This window comes from Hyla sarda, chromosome 1 (genome assembly GCF_029499605.1).
Source record: "Hyla sarda isolate aHylSar1 chromosome 1, aHylSar1.hap1, whole genome shotgun sequence".
NCBI lineage: Eukaryota > Metazoa > Chordata > Amphibia > Anura > Hylidae > Hyla > Hyla sarda.
Genome location: NC_079189.1, coordinates 109,036,605 through 109,055,370, shown reverse-complemented (window position 1 = coordinate 109,055,370; position 18,766 = coordinate 109,036,605). Strand labels below are relative to the sequence as shown.

Genomic DNA, 18,766 nt, shown 5'->3' with positions numbered 1-18,766 from the left:
TGCACCTAATGTGGGGGAACTATACTGCACCTAATGTGGGGAACTATACTGCACCTAATGTGGGGGAAACTATACTGCACCTAATGTGGGGGAAACTATACTGCACCTAATGTGGGGGAAACTATACTGCACCTAATGTGGGGGAAACTATACTGCAACTCATGTGGGAAACTATACTGCACCTAATGTGGGGGAAACTATACTGCACCTAATGTGGGGGAAACTATACTGCACCTAATGTGGGGAACTATACTGCACCTAATGTGGGGAGCTATACTGCACCTAATGTGGGGGAACTATACTGCACCTAATGTGGGGGAAACTATACTGCACCTAATGTGGGGGAACTATACTGCACCTAATGTGGGGAGCTATACTGCACCTAATGTGGGGGAACTATACTGCACCAAATGTGGGGGAACTATATTGCACCAAATGTGGGGGAACTATACTGCACCTAATGTGGGGAAACTATACTGCACCTAATGTGGGGGAACTGTAGTGCACCTAATGTTGAAAGATATACTGCACCTAATGTGGTGGAACTATACTGCACCTAATGTGGGGAACTATACTGCACCTAATGTGGGGGAACTGTACTGCACCTAATGTGGGGAACTATACTGCACCTAATGTGGGGGAACTATACTGCACCTAATGTGGGGGAACTGTACTGCACCTAATGTGGAAAGATATACTGCACCTAATGTGGGGGAACTATACTGCACCTAATGTGGGGGAACTATACTTCACCTAATGTGGGGGGACTGTACTGCACCTAATGTGGGGAAACTATACTGCACCTAATGTGGGGAAACTATACTGCACCTAATGTGGGGAAACTATACTGCACCTAATGTAGGGGATCTGTACTGCACATAATGTGGGGAACTATACTACACCTAATGTGGGGGAACTGTACTGCACTTAATGTAGGGGAACTGTACTGGTGCAGTACAGTTCCCCCACATTAGGTGCAGTACAGTTCCCCCACATTAGGTGCAGTACAGTTCCCCCTCATTAGGTGCAGTACAGTTCCCCCACATTAGGTGCAGTACAGTTCCCCCACATTAGGTCCAGTACAGTTCCCCCTCATTAGGTGCAGTACAGTTCCCCCACATTAGGTGCAGTACAGTTCCCCCACATTAGGGGCAGTACAGTTCCCCCACATTAGGGGCAGTACAGTTCCCCCACATTAGGTGCAGTACAGTTCCCCCACATTAGGTGGCACCTAATGTGGGGGAACTGTACTGCCAACCTAATGTGGGGGAACTGTACTGCCAACCTAATGTGGGGGAACTGTACTGCCAACCTAATGTGGGGGAACTGTACTGCCAACCTAATGTGGGGGAACTGTACTGCCAACCTAAAGGGCGGGGACTTATACTGCACACCTAATGTGGTGGGACTTATACTGCACCTAATGTGGGGGAACTATACTGCACCTAATGTGGCGGGACTTATACTGCACCTAATGTGGGGGAACTATACTAACTGTGTGTATGTGTGCGTATATATATATACATATATATATATATATATATATGCACGCGCAAGGCGTGAGTTTGTGCTTTAGGGTGCACACCCTAATGCAATAGGCATGCGCACGCCTATGGTCGTCCCGGAACCAATTAATATTGTAACTTGAGGGACCACTGTATTTGGTGCTAATGAATAAAGATATCCATGTGCAAAAGTGACTAGAAACACTTTATATGAAACCAGAAAGTGGATAAAGAACCTAAACTTAATAGAATCTTTACTCCTAGATAACGTAAGGAATTGAGTAAAGCTTAGTGATAATATTTATATCACTGCAAATTATCAAAGAGTCCAATAAAAAAAGAAATCAATTCTAATGCAACAAAGAAGATCACAGAGAGACGTTTAAAGAGAGAAAATTCTATAAAAATGAAGAATAGATCAGGCCCCTCTTCTAGTAATCGTTCCCTTTACCTTACCCCTACGGCAAAACAGGAGGCCCCAAAATTGTGCTGGTTGACAGTGTCCATAAGTGAGGATGGGGCACCCTGAACCTCCACTCTATGGCCCCTTAGCAGCAGAGGCTGTCACTACAAAATGTCTAATGAAAATCCACATCCACTTAGTCCAATAAGGAACGGTAACTAACAACATCTTTAAAGGAGTTAAACATTTTTACCTGGTAAATCGGTGCAGGTCAGACATAAAAATTCACTGTCTTTTAGGGGGCAATGGATCACTCTATTATTAACACCATTATTTTCATTCCTTAATGTCCCTATCCTTCTTTAGATTACCCAGCATGCTATTAATATTATGGGTACATGCCGTGACAAAAAGCTGTTCACTCTGAAGCAGATAACATTAAAATGTCCTTTAAATGTCCCTATGTGAATCATGGGGGTCTCCATGAAGCAACATGTCTCCCATGCCCCTTTGTGCCCTCTGCTCTGGGCACAGCAGCCAATTACAAACATCCCCCAAAATCCCCCCCCTGGGGGAGATCCAGTGTCTTTATAAAAAGGAGTTAGCCTGTCACTGGTCCTATTTTTGCTGGCAGTGCACACAGGGAGCTGCCTGAAGAAGGATTGACATTATCGTGTAAGGCAGCAGGTGCTTGAGCTCTACTACTTTCAAGATGAGTGACCAAGCGATTAGCTTTCTGAAGGACTTTTTAGCTGGCGGGATTGCTGCAGCTATATCTAAGACTGCTGTGGCCCCAATCGAAAGAGTGAAGCTGTTGCTGCAGGTAATAACCGTAATATTATTACTAGTAGTAAAAGTAACGGTAGTAGTAGTAGTCTTAGCAGTAGCTTTAACATCAGGTCTATTTATACTCTGTAAATTATATTCACTTCAGATTCTTTACTGCTGGGGTAATAGTGCATGGATCAGTAACATTTGCTAAATATTTAAAGCTTTATTTTGAATTTTTATAAAATATGTTTTAATTGCTATACAGTATCCTATGTGGGGTCAGTAATTGTTTGCACTCTCTTAGACTCCAGCTTCCAGCAATAGTAGGGTACATGTAGCTCAGAAGGTCACAAGATGCCCAAACCACATTGTAGAGTCAGAATACACGTGAGCCAGGAGGGGCAGTGGCTTCGTTTGGGGGGAGGGCACTACGTGACATATCCCAGGCAAAGCTCGGAGTGACTAAATATGGAAAGTGTCTCCTGCTCTGCCCATTGACTGTTTTTAGAACTGGTCTGTCACATGGTTGACCTGAAACACATGCCAAGCCAGGCTCACAGATGCAGACGTCGGAGGCACGGCCATGAAATTCAGCGTTTTCTATCAATTGTTTAATACAACCAATGGCTGGATTAGTAATAGTGATGGCATATGCAATAGCCGTAGTATGTGTAACAGTATGGATTTAAAATGTCAGTGCATCATACATTATAATTATCAACACCGATTCATTTCAATAATAAAATGTGTAAACTAAGTAAATAAAACTTTAATAACACCTACAACGTTTTTTTGTTTTCTATCACATTTAAAGGGGTTATCCAGGAAAAAACTTTTTTTTATATATCAACTGGCTCCATAAAGTTAAACAGATTTGTAAATTACCTCTATTAAGAAATCTTAATCCTTTCAGTGCTTATGAGCTGCTGAAGTTGAGTTGTTCTTTTCTGTCTAAGTGCTCTTTGATGACACCTGTCTCGGGAACCGCCCAGTTTTGAAGCAAATCCCCATAGCAAACCTATTCTACTCTGTGCAGTTCCCGAGACAAGCAGAGATGTCAGCAGAGAGCACTGTTGCCAGACAGAAAACAACAACTCAACTTCAGCAGCTGATTATTATTGAAAGAATTAAGATTTTTTAATAGAAGTCATTTACAAATCTGTTTAACTTTCTGGAGCCTGTTGATATATTAAAAAAAAAAAAAAAAAGTTTTTCCCTGGATAACGCCTTTAATACACTCTATCAGTAAATCTAGACTGTAATAAACAACAGAAAGTTGTAACTATAATTTGATATCAATAGCAGTGACCCCAGACACATTCATTAGCTACCTAGATTCGTTATCTGTTGTACATGATGTTGTATACTTGCCTGCAAAATGAAAGAAGAGATCTGATTGGTTGATATGGGCAACTGGGCAACTTTTCCTCTGCACAGGTTTTGATAAATCTCCCCCTCTGTTCTTATGCTTTGCTTACCTGGGGGTACATTTATGTCATATTTTTTTTTGTACAGGGCTTATGGCTAATGGCCCTTTAGACTTGTGCCCAATGCAAGTGCCAATCTAGTTTATCTGTACTTGTTTAAAAGGTTTGTTTCATCAGAAAATGACCTATTGCTTAAATCTATTTTTGTTTAATATATTTTTTGAAAGAATATTTAGTGATATTTTACCAATTTTTTTCATTTTACTATCCATATTTTTTAAATAAGCCTTAAATCTTGCAGTTTTCCTTTTGGCCACTAGACCTAAAGAAAACAGAGATTTCCTGTTCTGTATGAAATCACTTTTCACTTTTAAAGGGGTACTCCACTGGAAAGCATTTTCAACTGGTGCCAGAAAGTTAAACAGATTTGTAAATGACTTCTATTAAAAAAAATATTAACCCATCCAGTACTAATCAGCTGCTGTATGCTCCAGAGGAAGTTCTTTTTATTTTTTATTTTTTTTTTCTGTCTGACCACAGTGCTCTCTGCTGACACCTCTTTCCATATCAGGAACTGTCCAGAGCAGGATAGGTTTGCTATGAGGATTTGCTCTTACTCTGGACAGTTCCTAAAGTGGACAGAGGTGTCAGCAGAAAGCACTGTGGTCAGGCAGAAAGGAAATTCAAAAAGAACTTCCTCTGGCTCATACAACAGCTAATAAGTACTGGAAGGATTACGATTTTTAAATAGAAGTAATTTACAAATCTGTTTAACTTTCTTGCACCAGTTAATAAAAAAAAAAAAGTTTTCCAGTGGAGTACCCCTTTAAGCTTTGCCCTCCTGTATATAGTTACAGTTAAAGGTGACACTAGTGCAGTGGTCTTCAACCTGTGGACGTCGAGATGTTGCAAAACTACAACTCCCAGCATGCCCGGACAGCCGTTGGCTGTCCGGGCATGCTGAGAGTTGTAGTTTTGCAACATCTGGAGGTCCACAGGTTGAAGACCACTGCACTAGTGTATAGACACCATTCCCAATAGATAATGCTTAGAGCTCAACCTAGCTCCCCCCCCCCCCTTATATTGACCTCTGCAAAGGTCACACAACATTCCCAGACACCTCTCACCTTCTAATGAAAAGGGTCTGGGTCAGTCTATTGCACCTATGTCCATAAGGCTTGCTGTAAAGCATTTCATCCCCAAAATAATGTACAAGAAACAAACAAGATTAGAAAGAAGATGGTTTAGTATCTAGGTCAAATCAGTAAAAAAAATGGGGCTTAATCATCCTGCAGACCGGACTGCATGAACAATTACTGGATCGCTCGTGCAGCTTTTCACTTACCTTATTGTCAGTGTCACATCCCCTATTTACACAGGGGGTGTACGGCTAACTAATTATGTTTTTTTGGCCTGCATAAATGATACTATCTATCTTTCTATCTAGATACAATCTATCTATCTATCTATCTATCTATCTATCTATCTGGATTCAATCTATATATCTAGATACTATCTATCTAAATATCTATCTGTTTGTTTGTCTATCTATCTAATATTTCTAACCACTCTTATATCTATCTATTCTTTCCAACCACCTATCTATCTACCTACCTGTCTATTTGCTTTGTACAGGGTTTGGACTTTTTTTTGGTAACAATAATACAAAACGATGACATCACTTTCTGTTGGCATGTTTCACAACTCATAGCCATACAGTGATTTACTTTTCTTTTATAAACACCTGGCCAATGACATCAGTCATCAATGGATATCATTTCTTTGGACACAGCCCATAATATTTTTATTTGTCACTTTCTGGCTCACAACATATTACTAGAATGTTTTTGATATCCGAGCGATCCATGCATATGTACAATGAAAACAAAGCGGTACTGGTGACATTTGAATCAAACATTTGGTATCGCCTCGTGTGTAAATATTTGAACTATTAAAATATCATTTTAATGATACCGTATGGTGAACAGCGTGAACGTAAAAAAAAAAAAAAAAAGTCCAAAATTGCTGCTTTTTATTATAACATTTTATTCCCCCAAAAATTAATTTAAAAAATTGCATTAAAAGTTGTTTAAAAGCAAAATATGGTATCAATAAAAAGCACAGATCTTATAAAGAAAAAGTTATAGGTCTTCAAAATAGAGGGATTTTAACCCCTTAAGGACTCAGCCCATTTGGGCCTTAAAGAGCACCTATCATCAACTAAACTTTCCCTAATCCCCCTCCCCATCTGTCCCTGACTCTAACTATCTCTATCCCTGTATTTATTTTTGTTTAAAACCCCCTGTAAATACCTTTTTCATAGCATCTTTGGTAGCTCAGTGTTGAGCAGTATACAAGGGCAGGAAGTGGGCATGGCCCGGCAGGCGCAACGTAATCCGAAGCCTGGCCGGGCCAGCATCCGTCCTTCTTCCTGTATGCTGCGCTCCCTTTCTGGAGAGCGCATACATGTGAAGCACAGGGGAGGGCCGGTGTGAGGTGGATTTTTGCACACCCGTCAATTCTTGTGTCCGCTCCTCCCCCAGCTCTCCTAAGATTTCCGAAGCTAGAGCTGGGGGAGGGCAGAGCAAGGGGAGAGAGGAGGTACACGCCCCCTCTCTTATCTCCCCGAGCTCCGGAGGATGCAGATCTCCACGGGGAGAAGTACACGCCCCCTCCCTGAGCTCCCCGAGCTGAGGCCGCAGGTCTCCATGGACAGTCAGAGCAGGGGAGAGAGGAGCTCGGCTAGAGCAGGTCTAGAAGCCAGAACTCTGTTCCTCAACTCCCCTGCCTGAGCTCTGACTGTTTACTGTACACGGGATGGGGATTCATACACTGCAGGGACTGGGAATAAATCTCTGCCTGGGGATGATTTCTATGTGAGGAGGAGGGGGGGTCCCTGTTGTGTGTATGTATGCTGGGAGTTTTAGTTCCTGTTAGATGTGTGTGTGTATGCTGGGAGTTGTAGTCCCTGTTATGTGTGTGTGTGTGTGTGTGTGTATGCTGGGAGTTTTAGTCCCTTTTAGGTGTGTGTGTATGTTGGGAGTTGTAGTCCCTGTTAGGTGTGTGTGTGTGTGTGTGTATTTGCTGGCTGTTGTAGTCCCTGTTAGGTGCCTGTCTCTATATAATAGGAGTTGTAGTCCCTGTTAGGTGTGTGTGTATGCTGGGAGTTGTAGTCCCTGTTACGTGTGTGTGTGTGTATGCTGGGAGTTGTAGTTCCTGTTAGGTGTGTGTATGTATGCTGGGAGTTGTAGTCCCTGTTAGGTGTGTGTATGCTGGGAGTTGTAGTCCCTGTTAGGTGTGTGTCTACATATGATGGGAGTTGTAGTCCCTGTTAGGTGTGTGTGTATGCTGGGAGTTGTAGTCCCTGTTAGGTGTGTGTCCATATATATGATGAGAGTTGTAGTCCCTGTTAGGTGTGTGTGTATGCTGGGAGTTGTAGTCCCTGTTAGGTGTGTGTGTATGCTGGGAGTTGTAGTCCCTGTTAGGTGTGTGTGTGTGTGTGCTGGGAGTTGTAGTCCCTGTTAGGTGTGTGTATGTGTGTGTGTGTATGTATGCTGGGAGTTGTAGTCCCTGTTAGGTGTGTGTATGCTGGGAGTTGTAGTCCCTGTTAGGTGTGTGTATGTATGCTGGGAGTTGTAGTCCCTGTTAGGTGTGTGTATGCTGTGAGTTGTAGTCCCTGTTAGGTAGGCGTGTGTATGGATGCTGGGAGTTGTAGTCCCTGTTAGGTGTGTGTGTATGCTGGGAGTTGTAGTACCTGTTATATGTGTGTATGCTGGGAGTTGTAGTCCCCGTTAGGTGTGTGTGTATGTCGGGAGTTGTAGTACCTGTTAGGTGTGTGTATGTATGCTGGGAGTTGTAGTCCCTGTTAGGTGTGTGTATGCTGGGAGTTGTAGTCCCTGTTAGGTGTGTGTATGCTGGGAGTTGTAGTCCCTGTTAGGTATGTGTGTATGCTGGGAGTTGTAGTCCCTGTTAGGTGTGTGTATGCTGGGAGTTGTAGTCCCTGATAGGTAGGTGTGTGTATGGATGCTGAGAGTTGTAGTCCCTGTTAGGTGTGTGTGTGTGTATGCTGGGAGTTGTAGTCCCTGTTATATATGTGTATGCTGGGAGTTGTAGTCCCTGTTAGATGTGTGCGTGTATGCCGGGAGTTGTAGTACCTGTTAGGTATATGTGTATGCTGGGAGTTGTAGTCCCTGTTAGGTGTGTGTGTGTGTGTATGCTGGGAGTTGTAGTCCCTGTTAGATGTGTGTGTGTATGCTGGGAGTTGTAGTCCCTGTTAGGTGTGTGTGTGTATGCTGGGTGTTGTAGTTCCTGTTAGGTGTGTGTGTATGCTGGGAGTTGTAGTCCCTGTTATGTGTGTGTATGCTGGGAGTTGTAGTCCCTGTTAGGTGTGTGTATGCTGGGAGTTGTAGTCCCTGTTAGGTGTGTGTGTGTGTGTGTGTGTGTGTATGTATGCTGGGAGTTGTAGTCCCTGTTAGGTGTGTGTATGCTGGGAGTTGTAGTCCCTGTTAGGTGTGTGTATGTATGCTGGGAGTTGTAGTCCCTGTTAGGTGTGTGTATGCTGGGAGTTGTAGTCCCTGTTAGGTGTGTGTGTATGCTGGGAGTTGTAGTCCCTGTTAGGTGTGTGTATATGCTGGGAGTTGTAGTCCCTGTTAGGTGTGTGTATGCTGGGAGTTGTAGTTCCTGATATGTAGGTGTGTGTATGGATGCTGAGAGTTGTAGTCCCTGTTAGGTGTGTGTGTGTATGCTGGGAGTTGTAGTCCCTGTTATATATGTGTATGCTGGGAGTTGTAGTCCCTGTTAGGTGTGTGCGTGTATGCCGGGAGTTGTAGTACATGTTAGGTATATGTGTATGCTGGGAGTTGTAGTCCCTGTTAGGTGTGTGTGTATGCTGGGAGTTGTAGTCCCTGTTAGATGTGTGTGTATGCTGGGAGTTGTAGTCCCTGTTAGGTGTGTGTGTATGCTGGGAGTTGTAGTCCCTGTTAGGTGTGTGTATGCTGGGAGTTGTAGTCCCTGTTATGTGTGTGTATGCTGGGAGTTGTAGTCCCTGTTAGGTGTGTGTATGCTGGGAGTTGTAGTCCCTGTTAGGTGTGTGCATGCTGGGAGTTGTAGTCCCTGTTAGGTGTGTGTATGTGTGTGTGTATGCTGGGAGTTGTAGTCCCTGTTATCTGTGTGTATGCTGGGAGTTGTAGTCCCTGTTAAGTGTGTGTGTGTGTGTGTGTGTGTATACTGAGAGTTGTAGTGCCTGTTAGGTGTGTATGCTGGGAGTTGTAGTCTCTGTTAGGTGTGTGTGTCTGTATGCTGGGAGTTGTAGTCCCTGTTAGGTGTGTATGCTAGTGTTTCCCAACCAGGGCAAGCTGGGAGTTGTAGATTTGCAACAACTGGAGGCCCCCTAGTTGGGAAACACTGGTGTATGCCTTGTATCGGTGTGGTGAACTGCAACTCTGGGGATATACCACAGACTGAAGACTCCTGAATGACACATGCTGGGAGTTGTAGTCCCTTGTGTGTGTATGCCAGTGTTTCCCAACCAGGGCTGAGTTATATTAGTGTGCTGTGTATAACGCAGGTTTCCTCGAGCTGCAAGGGGTGGGGGCGCGAACTGCTCGGGCTGGTTTCCGCTTTTTCATGGGGTGTTCATTAGCCCCATAAAGGGGACATAGAAATGCACGGGGATCATACAGGGAAGCAGAGATGCACAGGGTTCATACAGGGAAGCAGAGATGCTTCCCTGTATGGACCCCGTGCATCTCTGCTTCCCTGTAAGGACCCCGTGCATCTCTGCTTCCCTGTATGATCCCCGTGCATCTCTGCTTCCCTGTATGAACCCCGTACATTTCTACGTCCCGGTATGAACGCTGACATAGAAATGTACAGGGTTCATACAGTGATATTCATGTCCTGTACAAACCCCATACATTTCTATGTCCTTTTTATGGGGCTAATGAACACCCCATGAAAAAGCGGAAACCAGCCCGTGCAGTTCGTCCTCCCCCTTGCAGCCTGAGTAAACCTGCGTTATACACAGCACACTAATATATATATACAGCGTTATACACAGCACACATATATATATACAGCGTTATACACAGTACACTAATATAACTCAGAACTGGTTGGGATACACTGGGATACACACACAAAAGGGAATACAACTCCCAGCATGTGTCATTTAGGAGTCTTCAGTCTGTGGTATATCACCAGCAGCTGCCTCTGTAGTCTCCTGGGAGTTGTAGTTCACCACACCTCTACAGGGCATACACCAGTGTTTCCCAACCAGGGTGTCTCCAGGTGTTGCAAAACTACAATTCCCAGCATGCCCTGGTTGGGAAACACTAGCATACACACACCTAAAAGGGACTACAACTTCCAGCATACACACCTAACAGGGACTACAACTCCCAGCATACACACACACACACTAAACAGGGACTACAACTCCCAGCATATGCACACACACACCTAACAGGGACTACAACTACCAGCATACACACACACCTAACAGGGACTACAACTCCCAGCATACACACACCTAACAGGGACTACAACTCCCAGCATACACACACCTAACAGGGACTAAAACTCCCAGCATACACACACCTAACAGGGACTACAACTCCCAGCATACACACACCTAAGAGGGACTAGAACTCCCAGCATACACACACACCTAACAGGGACTACAACGCCCAGCATACACACACCTAACAGGGACTACAACGCCCAGCATACGCACACACCTAACAGGGACTACAACTCCCATCATATATAGACACACACACCTAACAGGGACTACAACTCCCAGCATACATACACACACACACCTAACAGGGACTACAACTGCCAGCACACACACACTCATCTAACAGGGACTACAACTCCCAGCATATACACACACACACCTAATAGGGACTAAAACTCCCAGCATACACACACACACACCTAAAAGGGACTAAAACTCCCAGCATACACACACACACACACATAACAGGGACTAGAACTCCCAGCACACACACACACACCTAACAGGGACTAGAACTCCCAGCATACACACACACACCTAACATGGACTAACACACCCAGCATACACACACACACACACCTAACAGGGACTACAACTCCCATCATATATAGACACACACCTAACAGGAACTACAACTCCCAGCATACACACACACACCTAACAGGGACTACAGCTCCCAGCATACACACACTCCTAACAGGGACTACAACTCCCATCATATATAGACACACACCTAACAGGGACTACAACTCCCAGCATACACACACCTAACATGGACTACAAGTCCCAGCATACACACACCTAACAGGGACTACAACTCCCATCATATATAGACACACATCTAACAGGAACTACAACTCCCAGCATACACACACACCTAACAGGGACTACAGCTCCCAGCATACACACACCCCTAACAGGGACTACAACTCCCATCATATATAGACACACACCTAACAGGGACTACAACTCCCAGCATACACACACCTAAAAGGGACTACAACTATCAGCATACACACACACACCTAACAGGGACTACAACTGCCAGCATACACACACACTCACCTAACAGGGACTACAACTCCCAGCATACACACACACCTAACAGGGACTACAACTCCCAACATACACACACACACACCTATCAAGGACTACAACTCCCATCATATATAGACACACACCTAACAGGGACTACAACTCCCAGTATACACACACTTAACATGGACTACAACTCCCAGCATACACACTCACACACACACACACCAAACAGGGACTACAACTCCCAGCATACACACACTCACCTAATAGGGACTACAACTCCCAACATACACACACCTAAAAGGGACTAAAACTCCCAGCATACACACACATAACAGGGACTACAACTCCCAGCTTACACACACACATCTAACAGTGACTACAACTCCCAGCATACATACACACCAGGGACCCCCCTCCTCACATAGAAATCATCCCCAGGCAGAGATTTATTCCAAGTCCCTGCAGTGTATGAATCCCCAGCCCGTGTACAATAAACAGTCAGAGCTCAGGCAGGGGAGATGAGGAACAGAGCTCTGGCTTCTAGACCTGCTCTACCCGAGCTCCCCTCTCCCCTGCTCTGACTGTCCATGGAAATCTGCGGCCTCAGCTCGGGGAGCTCAGGGAGGGGGCGTGTACTCCCTGTGGAGATCTGCATCCTCTGGAGCTCGGGGAGATAAGGGAGGGGGCGTGTACCTCCTCTCTCCCCTTGCTCTGCCAACCCCCAGCTCTAGCCCTGCTGCTTCTATCTTGCAGAGCCACGGGTTTGAATTTTTCACCTCACAACGGCAGAGTCAGGAGCGCGCCCTGCAGGGATGTGCGCACAGCGCTCGCTCCCTCTGTCTGATTGACAGGCGGGGAGCTGCGTGAGTATGTGATTTCGGACTCAGCTGCCAGGCCGGCGTGAGTCCGAAATCACTAAAAAAGGGACTCCTAGGGAGACCACTAGTGGACAAAAGTATAAACACAAAAAACACATAAAAGTATACATTTTTTTTAATAGAACTCAATTAGAAAATCAATCTATACATATTAAACTATAAAATAAAAAACAATTTTTTTGATGAGAGGTACTCTTTAAGGACTTTTTCGTTTTTTCCTCCTCCCCTTCAAAAAATCATAACTCTTTTATATTTTCATCCACAGACTAGTATGAGGGTTTGTTTTTTGCGCGACCAGTTGTCCGTTGTAATGCCATCACTCACTTTACCATAAAATGTATGGCGCAACCAAAAAAATGCTATTTGTGTGGGGAAATTAAAAAGAAAACCGCAATTTTGCTAATTTTGGAAGGTTTTGTTTGCACGCCGTAAAATTTATGGTAAAAATGACATGTGTTTTTTATTTTCTGGGTCAATACAATTAAAATGCTATCCATGATTATACACTTTTCTATTACTGTTGCGCTTAAAAAAAATCGCAAACCTTTTAACCAAATGAGTACGTTTAAAATCCCCCTATTTTGAAGACCTATAACTTTTAAATTTTTCCGTATAAGCGGCGGTATGAGGGCTAATTTTTTGCGCCGGGATCTTTACTTTTTATTAATACCATATTTGCTTATACAAAACCTTTATTACATTTTTTTTTTTACGTTCATGCCGTTCACCGTACGGGATCATTTACATTTTATTTTAATAGTTCGGACATTTACACATGCGGCAATACCAAATATGTATATAAAATAATTTTTTTTACACTTTTTGGGGGTAAAATAGGGAGAATGGGACAATTTACGTTTTTATTGGGGGAGGGGGTTTTTCACATTTTTTTAACTTTTTTTTACTTTAATTTTTACACTCTTATAGTCCCCATAGGGGACTATTTATAGCAACCATTCGATTGCTAATCCTGTTCAGTGCTATGTATAGGACACAGCACTGATCAGCATTATCGGTCATCTTCTGTTCTGGTCTGCGGGAAGGCAGATCAGAGCAGAAGTCTCCCGGAAGGCAGCGGAGCCAGGTGAGGGGACCTCCGTCTGCTGTGCAGGATGATCGGATCGCCGCGGCAGCGCTGCGGGTGATCCGATCATCCTGTTAAGTGACCGCGATGCTGCAGATGCCGTGATCTGTATTGATCGCGGGTGTCCGCCATTATCCTGGCTGCGATCCACAGCTGGGACCTGCCCACATGATGCCGGCATCGCTCCGATGCCCGCGGTTATGCTCAGGACGTAAATGTACGTCCTGGTGCGTTAAGTACCACATCACCAGGACGTACATTTATGTCCTGCGTCGTTAAGGGGTTAAAAGTACTAATTTGGTTAAAAAGTTTGCGATTTTGTTTAAGTGCAACATTAATGGAAAAGTATGCTATCATGGGTATCATTTTAATTGTATTGACCCAAATAATAAAGAACACGTCATTTTTACCATAAATTTTACGGCGTGAAAATGAAACCTTCCAAAATTTGTAAAAATTGTGTTTTTCTTTTTAATTTCCCCACACAAATAGCATTTTTTTGTTGTGCCATACATTTTATGGTAACGTGAGTGATGGCATTAAAATGGACAACTGGTTGCACAAAAAACAAGCCCTCATACTAGTCTGTTAATGAAAATATAAAATAGTTGTGATTTTTTGAAGGCGAGGAGGAAAAACCAAAATGTCCTTAAAGGTGTACTCCGGTGGATAACTTTTTTTTTTTTTTTAAATGAACTGGTGCCAGAAAGTTAAACAGATTTGTAAACTACTTCTATTAAAAAATCTTAATCCTATTAGTACATTTTAGCAGCTGTATACTACAGAGGAAATTCTTTACTTTTTGAATTTCTTTTTTGTGTTGTCCACAGTTCTCTCTGCTGACACCTCTGCCCGTGGCAGGAACTGTCCAGAACAGCATAGGTTTGCTTTGGGGATTTTCTCCTGCTCTGGACAGTTCCTGATACGGGCATCAGGTGTCAGCAGAGAGCACTGTGGACAACACAAAAAAGAAATTAAAAAAATATAGATTTTCCTCTGTAGCAAACAGCTGCTAAAAAGTACTGAAAGGATAAAGATTTTTTTAATAGAAGTAATTTACAAATCTATTTAACTTTCTGGCACCAGTTCATTTAAAAAAAAATGAAAAAAATTCCACCGGAGTACCCCTTTAAGGCCCAAATGGGCTGAGTCCTTAATGGGTTAAAAGGGTACTCTTCTGCTCAGTGTTTGAAACAAACTGTTCTGAACGCTGGAGCCGGCGCTGGGAGCTCGTGATATCATAACCCGTCTCCTCATGACATCACGTCCCGCCCCCTCAATGCAAGTCTATGGGAGGGGGGCGTGTCAGCCGTCACGCCCCCTCCCATAGACTTGCATTGAGGGGGCGTGGCTATGACATCACTAGCTCCCGGCGCCGGCTCTAGTATGTTCCCAACGCTGAGCAGCGGAGTACCCCTTTAACTCTGAACATTCGGAAAACAAAAACCTTTCATATGCTGAGATTATTGCAACACCATTCACTGTACCCAATCCATAAGCACCTGGAATATCTGAACAATTTATGATGTACATTAGTATGTTGAGGCACTATATTTACTATGACTATATTTACTTTATAATATAACGATATCTTTTAAATGTAAAAGGGAAGACCTGAAGAAGTGCAGGTATATGCTATTGTACAGCAATGTGCAATAAAGATGATAAAAAACTAAATATATCAGGGTATGAAAAGCTGAATCCTAAAGGCAAAGATGCATGTAGATGTAAATCGCTCATGTTGTAAATAAGATTAGCATGCAATGTACTGACATCTTTCAGTTAGACTACTGGTAGCATAGCACAGATGATTTGCTCGCTAGTCTACATGAATATTTACCTTCTTTTACGTCTCTCTTTAGGTCCAGCATGCCAGCAAGCAGATTTCAGTTGACATGCAATACAAGGGAATTATGGACTGCGTGGTCCGAATTCCCAAAGAACAAGGCTTCATTTCCTTCTGGAGAGGCAATCTTGCTAATGTCATCCGTTATTTCCCAACCCAAGCTCTTAATTTTGCCTTTAAGGACAAGTACAAGCAGATCTTTCTGGGGGGTGTAGACAGGCACACTCAGTTCTGGAGGTTTTTCGTTGGTAACCTGGCATCTGGAGGAGCTGCTGGTGCCACTTCCCTGTGCTTTGTGTACCCTCTGGATTTCGCCAGAACCCGTCTAGCTGCTGATGTCGGTAAAGGCCCAGCCCAGAGAGAGTTTGGTGGCCTTGCAGATTGCATTGCCAAAATCTGGAAGTCAGACGGTGCTAAAGGTCTCTACCAGGGATTCAATGTTTCTGTCCAGGGTATCATCATTTACAGAGCTGCCTACTTTGGTGTCTATGATACCGCTAAGGGTAAGAGAAATCCAATGATGGTGTTAAATCCAGATACTTTACTAACAAATGTCATGCAATTGATCTATTATTTTATAATTACGCAAACCCAATTTAAACCAACTCTCCCCAAACATTTGCTTTGATGTTACACAAAACAATTATTATCATTTTTATTATTGTTTCACAATCCACCATTCCGGTAAATTGCAGGTTAAGTAAGAGCTTTACCTCTAACACGGATAACACGTTGCTTAACTGTTACTGCCATAACTCGCTCAATTACATATGGCCCCGACCAAAGTTCCTCCTGCCTATCAGGATTTACATGGCATAGTTTTCCTTGAAATGTTTTGGGTATAGATCATATAATAAATCAGTTAGATCTGGCAAAAAAAAGGTGTTTTATTCTAAAAAATAATCCCAAAAAATTTCCATGGGTGGTATAGTTTGAATGCAAGCAATTGCCATTATTTTATGCTAAACTACTTTGTGATTTCCCAACAGGCATGATGCCAGATCCCAAGAATGTGCACATTTTCGTAAGCTGGATGATTGCTCAGAGTGTCACTGCCGTAGCTGGTCTTGTCTCCTATCCCTTCGACACTGTCCGACGTCGTATGATGATGCAGTCTGGTAGGAAAGGAGGTAAGAGATGAAAAGGTCAAAATAAGAATTGTTTCATCTTGGAATATATTTCCCAAAATTGGGACCTTGATGCTTTAAGACTGGAGGCAATTTTTACATTTCTCCTGTTTGCATGGTCTAGTTGGGCTGGTTTAAGGGGTTTTGCCACCATGAACACTTATCCGCTATCTAAAAAATAGGGGACATGTGTATGATCATGGTGGGGGTAATCCCCCCTTTCTCCTGGATTTTGAGAATGGGACTCCAAAAGCTCCTGTTGGAATCAAGTGGCAGTCCAGTATGTGCATGGCAGCTACATTCGCTGTCTATGGGACTGCTGAAGAAAGAGGACTACAGTGCTTGGCTATATTTGACGATGAATAGAGTAGCAGTGTGCATACTTGATCACGGCTGTTCCAAAGTCCCGTTATCGATATCATTGAGGGTCCTTGTTGTCAGACCGCCCACAATCGTGCACATCTCTTATATGTTCATGGTGGAAAAGAATGCAATAATCAGCACTAACATTCATATTGAATCATTTGGCCTAGCTGCTGGTTTGTTAAAAACCTGATGCACAGTTTAAATCTATATATAATGTCAAAAAAACACTCTGCTTGGCCTTGGACACCGACTGTGGTTTACCCTACGTGCCTTTGTCAGACATGTTCTTTAGAAACTTAGAGCTTAATAAGTTGTCACTGGTTTGGATGTGGTCAGAGAAGGAAATATAAAAGCAAAGAAAAGACAAATGCACTCACCACTTCGTATGCTTCTTCTTTATTTTAGTGTTTCATATGGAATAACATAGACATGGGTGCAGGGGGACAACAGCGACGAGATGTTCAATGGGTTACTGAACCGTTTCGCACAAACTTGTGCTTCTTTAGGCCCCTAAGGGGCCTAAAGAAGCACAAGTTTGTGCGAAACGGTTCCGTAGCCCATTGAACACTGAAAGGGTTCCGTAGCCCATTAAACATTGAACACTGAAACGGCTCCGTAGCCCATTGAACATGGCGTCGCTATCGTCCCCCTGCACCCATGTCTATGTTATTCCATATGGAACGCTAAAATAAAGAAGAGGCATACACAGTGGTGAGTGCACTTGTCTTTTCTTTGCTACCGATTATACAATGACCTGTACCTGATACAAGTCGAGCACCACCGATATCGATGCACAGACAGGCTGCATGATTGTGTCTAACGGGATCGGTGTCATTAGTGAGTGAAGCAGCAGTGCCAGGTCATTTGTTTCTTTTTAGACATTGAAATATAAACGCGGTTATCTCATATTAGAAAGAAAGACTCGCCTTCCTACATGAGAAACAATAGTACTCTAAAAGCCCATGGCAGAGTTTGGTACACCAACTTAGCCACATTTAAGTAAATGGGCTAAGCTGCAATGGCAGTATCCAAACCATCAGCAAGAATGGCGCTGTTTCTCAAAAAAAAAAAAAAAAAAATTACTACTTACAGAATTGTACAACGTAGAAATTGACTTCCTGTGCATTATACTCATAACCTACTGGACTCTTTCCAAGTTTGCTCTTTTTCTAATATTTTTTATGTTTTAATTCCCAAACAGCTGATATCATGTACAAGGGAACAATTGACTGCTGGAAGAAGATTTCCAAAGATGAAGGACCTAAAGCCTTCTTCAAGGGTGCCTGGTCCAACGTTCTGAGAGGCATGGGTGGTGCATTTGTCCTCGTATTGTATGACGAAATCAAGAAATATGCATAACCTAATAAATATGACATGTTAATCCTTTCTATATAGTTCATAAAGACTCATAATGCATCTGATTTCAGGGGACAAAAATCCTATTTCCTAGGGAAATTAACAGAGCGTAAAGGGCAGGTATGCAACAAGAACACATAGCGTATTCTTAGCCTGTGCACTTTAGGATGCATATTGTGTACACGTTAAGAATTGGTACAATCTCATCTCTTGTAAGTTGTTGCATTTCGTATGCTTGTAGTTGGATCCATGGAAACCTATGAAACACATGTAAAGGAATGAAGTTATGTAATTTATAAATAAAATATGTCTTACACAGTGTGTTATAGTTCTTATTTATAAGGACAATAATAGCATCTCATTGGTTAATGACAAAAAACATAACTGTGCTATTTATCGGCATCGCCCATGGCCCAGGTCTGTACAAAGTGCCATCAACATC

At 43.1% G+C, this 18,766-nt stretch overlaps 1 protein-coding gene across 1 annotated transcript; it reads left to right on the top strand.

The window, feature by feature from the left end:
- The first annotated feature begins 2,570 nt into the window (after window positions 1-2,570).
- On the top strand, window positions 2,571-18,562 carry SLC25A4 (solute carrier family 25 member 4). Its single transcript, XM_056551689.1, has 4 exons — window positions 2,571-2,731; window positions 15,492-15,978; window positions 16,465-16,605; window positions 18,170-18,562. Exons 1-4 carry the CDS (start codon window positions 2,621-2,623, stop codon window positions 18,325-18,327), a joined length of 897 nt encoding a protein of 298 aa, XP_056407664.1. The 5' UTR covers window positions 2,571-2,620; the 3' UTR covers window positions 18,328-18,562.
- Window positions 18,563-18,766: the final 204 nt, after the last annotated feature.

Bases quoted from the DNA above. Each gene is read 5' to 3' on its own strand.
- SLC25A4 (XM_056551689.1), top strand. From the start codon at position 2,621: ATGAGTGACCAAGCGATTAGCTTTCTGAAGGACTTTTTAGCTGGCGGG. The intron at 2,732-15,491 runs GTAATAACCGTA...GTCTCTCTTTAG, and splicing joins GAGTGAAGCTGTTGCTGCAG to GTCCAGCATGCCAGCAAGCA. The intron at 15,979-16,464 runs GTAAGAGAAATC...ATTTCCCAACAG, and splicing joins TGTCTATGATACCGCTAAGG to GCATGATGCCAGATCCCAAG.